Raw genomic sequence first — 5,704 nt, forward strand, 5'->3', positions numbered from 1 at the left:
TCCACATATAATTTTGATGTGAAATTATCCGAATTAGGATTTTCGCTTTAGGCCAAGGCCCTAGTAAAACTTTGTTTGCTCATAACATATTAGAAAATTAGAATCTCAAACACATAAATTTTAGATTTTTGCTCCGTCCATGTATTGTGAACTTAAAAGGAGCTCAATGCTTCAAGTAAAATCAAATCAAAGTATATTTCTTCTTTTTTTTTTTTTTTTTTTTTTTTTTTTTTGGTTGTTGTTGTGGAATCTACCAGATCTTTACATTTAAAAAAAAAAAAAAAAAAAAAAGGGCATGAAGAACGTGGAACCCAAAAAAAAAAAATCATGAAAAAGAAAAAGAACTTTCTGTATGTCGTATCGCAACCTCAAATCCATCTACATACTTCAGTAAAAATTTGACACGTGGATTCTTATCCTGTACCACCGCAACAGGGAGTCTCCACATTATACCGCCGGAAAACAACGGAACATTCCGGCAATTCACCAAGATCACCAAACAAAGACTGGTCCTCCTCTCGTATAGGCAACATTAAAGCCACGTCACTATCATTCCACGTGGACCCCACCATTGACGTGGACGTGCTCTCCATCATTGTAGTAGAAGTAGTTCCCATATGGGAGAACCAACCTAACTCACCTGCAGTGGCGAAGCCAAAAATTTTATTACAAGATATCAAAAATACGTAGAGGAAGAGAGAGAGAAAAAAAAAAAAAACAGAGTCCAACATATAGTGTATATACATAAAATTAAATTTTGACCTAGCTAACAGTGTAACTGCTCACCTGCAAGTTCGGAGAATCCATTATCATGTTGATAAGCAAACACATCAGGTTCTTCCGTAGTCGAATTATCTAGCAATGTGGCGTCTGTGGCGGTCGCGGTAGAGGTGGTTGGTGAACTGGTGGTTGGAGTGGTGGTGGTGGTGGGGTGGTTGTTGTGGTGGTGGTGTTTGGTGGCGGTGGCAGAGGGAATTTGGTGGTTATGTTCAGAGCAATAGGTAATGAGGAGTGTGGTGGGGTCAAGGCGGCTACGCTCTACTTGTTTTCTTGCAGGACAACCTTTGGAGCTACTGCATCGATAATATCCCCTGTGTGCATGAAACACATGTTGCATTTTAATAAATTTGAAATAAATACTTACTGTTCTATTAATAGCCCACCAAACATAAAGTAGTTGTAAAAACTTGAGGAACCCATAAAAAGTTGCTCTTTTCACAAAGTGTAACTTGAGTAAGTGAATACACAGTATTTTTTTCGTCTCAATTTATATGACATTCTTTTCTTTTAAGCGGTCACCTTTTTATACTTAATAACGATTTAACTTTAAAATTTTCATTTTATCCATAATGATTTCTAGCCACAAAAAATTCTTTGACTTGTATTAGATCACAAGATTCAAAATCTTATTTTCTTTCTTAAACTTCGTGTCCAATCAAACACCCTCACATAAATTGAAACGGAGGAAGTAGTATTTTAGCACCAATTAAAAGGGACTTTCTCCGTTTCATTTTATCCATCGGTATTTGATTGAATATGAAATAAGATATTCAGTTTCTTTTTCAGAATGCGTTATTGAACAAGCCATAATATCATTTGCGGTGAAATGAGTAATTTTAGATGTAGTAGAGGGGTGGAGCTTAAAAGAGGTAAGAGGGCTCAATTCAATCTCCCTCTCGGAATTTTTTTCTTGATCGTATATGAATTGTTGGATCTCCTGACACAAGGAAAGATTCTAGGTAGTAAAGCGGGTCTAAAATTGCTTTACGTCACACGTCCAAATCTTAAGAGTGACATTCTACTCTGTATGAATTTCTGGTTCCCTCACTTAAGAAAACACGTCACTCTTTTTGGAATGAAGAAAAAAAAAAAAGAAGTGTCATGTGAAATATAAGAGGTAAAGTATATAACTTGACACAAGTATTATAGAATTGCAAACACATGTTTAACTACATTTATAAAAGTACCTAAAACCATGAGTGCTTTTGCATTCACCATTATTTATGGTTGGACATTGTAGAACCCGAGGTTAGATCAAGGTGTAGAAGTTCATTTAAAGTTATTAAAAAATAAAAATCTTAAAGGCCACTATGCCCTAATTTTCCCTAGTGTATACTTTCCCGCGGTGCGGATGTGTAATGTATCAGTCTGGCCATAATATGATAAAGCAATAAATGCAATGGTTTGTTCATATATATGTTTTAAAAAATTTAAAATAATATGTGAAAATTATTTCAAATAAGTTTTTATTTTTCAATCTATTTCAACTTCAAACTTGAAATATGAAATTTAAAGTTTGAAAAGAAGTTTTTAAGAGTTCTCATGATCTTTCAAATTTCACCTATGTTTTCATGTCAAAAATAACTTCAAACTTTAAATACCCTTTTTCAACTTAACTTTAAAAATTGATAATATTGTTTTTCAAATATTAACCAATTTTTGTCCAAACGTCTGCTAAATTAAATTATGGAACGATGTCTTGAAAGTTGAAAACGTTGAGCTCCAAGGGACAACCACAGTAATGTTGTAGAATTGAACACTTTCTTAATGGCATAAACTCTATTTCTACAAGAAGAAGCAAGTACAACAGATCATCCTTTTATGTTTAATTTGCCCCTTAAAATGTCTAATACGCTAAAGGCGTAATTAGTCGAGAATTCAACATTCTGAGTCACGTAAATACAATTTACAACTGTATTTACAGCATTCTTTTTATAGTAATTGGTACGAAGCACAGACAAAGAAAATTGATTAATATTTATACTTTCTCCGTCTCAAATTATTGGTGTGGTTAATAAAATTAGTTACCTCAAATTATTTGTCATTTTTAAGTTCAAGGTACAATTAATTTTTTTTCTCCATTTTACCAAGTAGAATTTTTGTCATTAATCAATATGACACATAAATAAAGTACACATCTAATGGAAAGAAATTATACTTTAGACATAAATAAGCTTAAAGTTAGTCAATTACCCCTCCTAATTAATAGCATTTCTTAAGGGGCGTGTAAAACAAAAAACAACAAATAATTTGAGACGGATGGAGTATAACTTAAGTTAAAAACTTCTACATCTAGCGCTTTGATTGTCAAAGTGGCTAATTACCAGAAAAGGAGCGTGATTAGCAAGGTTTAATTAGGCGAGTGAAGTACTACTATCAAATGCAGAATTCAAACTACTACATTAATTAATCAATGCAAAGTTTTGGTCTATAATAAGTTAATCCTAAGCCTATCGGATAAGAATCAAAACCTTTACCAACTACCCCCGGCGGCAACTACAAAGGTGGTCCAGAATAATTTTCTGTCATTACTTACTAAACAACTCTTTAATTTAATTAATATATCCCAAGTTCATCATAAACAATTTTTTACTACTATTAACTATATGAGTTTCATCTTTGTGAAAAATCTAAAAAGAAGTGAAGATAGATTTAATTTAATTTAATTACCTGGGATAAGGTGATCCTTTAATTGGCTTCTGCCCATATTTCCTCCAAGACCAAGAATCTGGTGGAGGATAAACTTCCCCTTTACTCCTTGATCCATCAGCTTCAATTATTGGCACTGAAATTACTTTCTTTTTTGCTCCTCTCCTACTATAAACACAATTAAACCACAATTAGTATATAAGAAAAATATCCAAAATGATCAAATTTCGAGAGAGAAAAAAAAAAGAGATAAAACTATTGTCATTCTTGATATTTTAAACTTCATGTCTTCAAAAAAAATCACTACCCCACAAATTGATTTCATATTTGCTCCTCTCCTACTAGAAATTTACAATCTAAACCAAACAAATATAAGAAAATACATCAAAATTTTAGATTATTTATCAAATTTCTAAGAAGAAGATAAACTTATCATTCTTGATAATTTAAGTTTGATTTCTTCAAAAAAGCACCATCCCAGAAATTACTTTCTTCTTTGCTCCTCTCCTACTAGAAATTTACAATTAAACCAAAACTAGGAAAAGTATCCAAATTTTCATTTGTGATCAAATTTCGAAAAATAAAGAAGAAAAAAGACATACAACTATCATTCTTGAGATTTATTTTAAGCTTCAATTCATTTCTTAAAAACTTCAACACCCCCACAATCAAAATTTAGTTAACTAAAGAAGAAAACCTCAACGTTGAGGTGCGCACAAACTGGTCCAGACACCACAGTTACTAAAAAAAATACAAACCTTTTTCTAGGTGATGGCATGCTAACTTCAGCCGCTTCATCACCGGAAAAAGAAGAATCAGCAGCATTATCCGGTGGAGTTCCGCCAGAATCTTCTTGCTTAAGAAAAAACGGACTTTTGCATAACCTATCTTCCATGACCAAAAAAGAACTTATAACTTGGAAAAAAGAAAACCCCTTTTTGAGCTAACTAGAATTTTATCATATAGAAATAAAAAAGAGAGATATATATTCAATGTGAGAAGAAAGAAAAGTTTGTAAATGGGGTTGCCGGAGAGAGTTGGTATGAAGTGGGGGAAGGTAGTGAAATTTATGAAGTTATTTGTTTGGGTTTTAATATGGGGGAGTCATATAATGACAGATTGGCAAAAATATAATTTATTAAGGACGTGCAAGCAATTAAACATGATAATGTGACACAAGGTGACATGTTCTTATGTAGATTAATTATTTATCTTTTGCTAAGGGGTCCCTTATCTTTAAATACAGTTGAGGCCCCGTCTACATCTGTTTATTCATTTATCCAACTTGGCCATTGATATTTTGTCTTATCATTACTTTACTAAAATTCTACGAAATGTGTAAAACAAAAGGTTTTCGTGATGTCTGAGGTGGATTCAAACTTTAAGTTTATGGGTTTTAATAACAATTTCAAATTAATAGGTTTTAATAACGATTGCAAATTAATATGTAATACTTCAATTTACAGTCAAGTACTTATCTTTTAGTAGACAACACTTTAGATATGCTTTGAGTAGTGTACCGATATTGTAAAGAACATTTATACATATTATAGCATGTTATTATTATATTTTTCAGATTATTTATCAAATATATATACTACTAGTAGTGCTCAAAGTTTAAATTCTAAAATAAATGGGCAAATGGCATCAGCAAAATGGCCTTGGCTCTGCTATTGGTTTGTGCCTGGACTTTTTGTGGGGGTGAGAAGTTAAATTAAGTTGGGATATTGGAATATTTTGTCCATCCCAAATCATACGGCAAATGTACTTCCAAAAAAGTTTGTGTATGTTACGGTTCTATCTTCTTTTTCTTTTTGAATAATTTTTTTTGGGTTATATATATTAACAAAATAATTACACAGAGTCGCGTATCCTTATTGTTTTTTTTTTTTCCCCAACTAAAAGTATACATAAATTTGATAGATAGATTCTGAATACACTTGTCTGTCTAAACATAGAGCTCATGTAGACACATGAAAAACATGAAATCATTCAGCGGGCGGATGCATCTAAGATGTACGAATCAATTTGAAAAGTTCCCGATAAGACATATATAAGCTTAGTAGGACTAACCTACTCTAAGTTGGGTAATGAAAAGTACTAGCATTATTTTTTCACCTTATTCTTTACTAGCATTATTTTTTCACCTTATTCTTTACTAGCATTATTTTTTCACCTTATTCTTACATACTGACAGAATTACATATGTGGAATTACCAGTTTTTGAGCTGGCAGTTAAAGTTAGCCATCGTTTTAATTGTAATTAGAAAGCACC

The 5,704-nt window shown here is 32.1% G+C and overlaps 1 protein-coding gene across 2 annotated transcripts; it reads right to left on the reverse strand.

Moving 5' to 3' along the window:
• Positions 1-314: 314 nt before the first annotated feature.
• LOC132036879 (probable WRKY transcription factor 65) lies at positions 315-4,505 on the reverse strand. 2 transcript variants are annotated; one of them, XM_059427287.1, is made up of 4 exons: positions 4,188-4,505; positions 3,451-3,594; positions 787-1,091; positions 315-640 (listed from the first exon to the last, which is right to left on the reverse strand). In XM_059427287.1, exons 1-4 carry the CDS (start codon positions 4,322-4,324, stop codon positions 414-416), a joined length of 813 nt encoding a protein of 270 aa, XP_059283270.1. In that variant the 5' UTR covers positions 4,325-4,505; the 3' UTR covers positions 315-413. The 2 variants fall into 2 exon arrangements, with proteins under 2 accessions (XP_059283270.1, XP_059283269.1); XM_059427286.1 differs by having other exon boundaries at positions 3,451-3,597; positions 4,188-4,504.
• Between the last annotated feature and the right edge of the window lie 1,199 nt (positions 4,506-5,704).

The sequence above is a fragment of the Lycium ferocissimum genome, chromosome 11, assembly GCF_029784015.1.
Source record: "Lycium ferocissimum isolate CSIRO_LF1 chromosome 11, AGI_CSIRO_Lferr_CH_V1, whole genome shotgun sequence".
NCBI lineage: Eukaryota > Viridiplantae > Streptophyta > Magnoliopsida > Solanales > Solanaceae > Lycium > Lycium ferocissimum.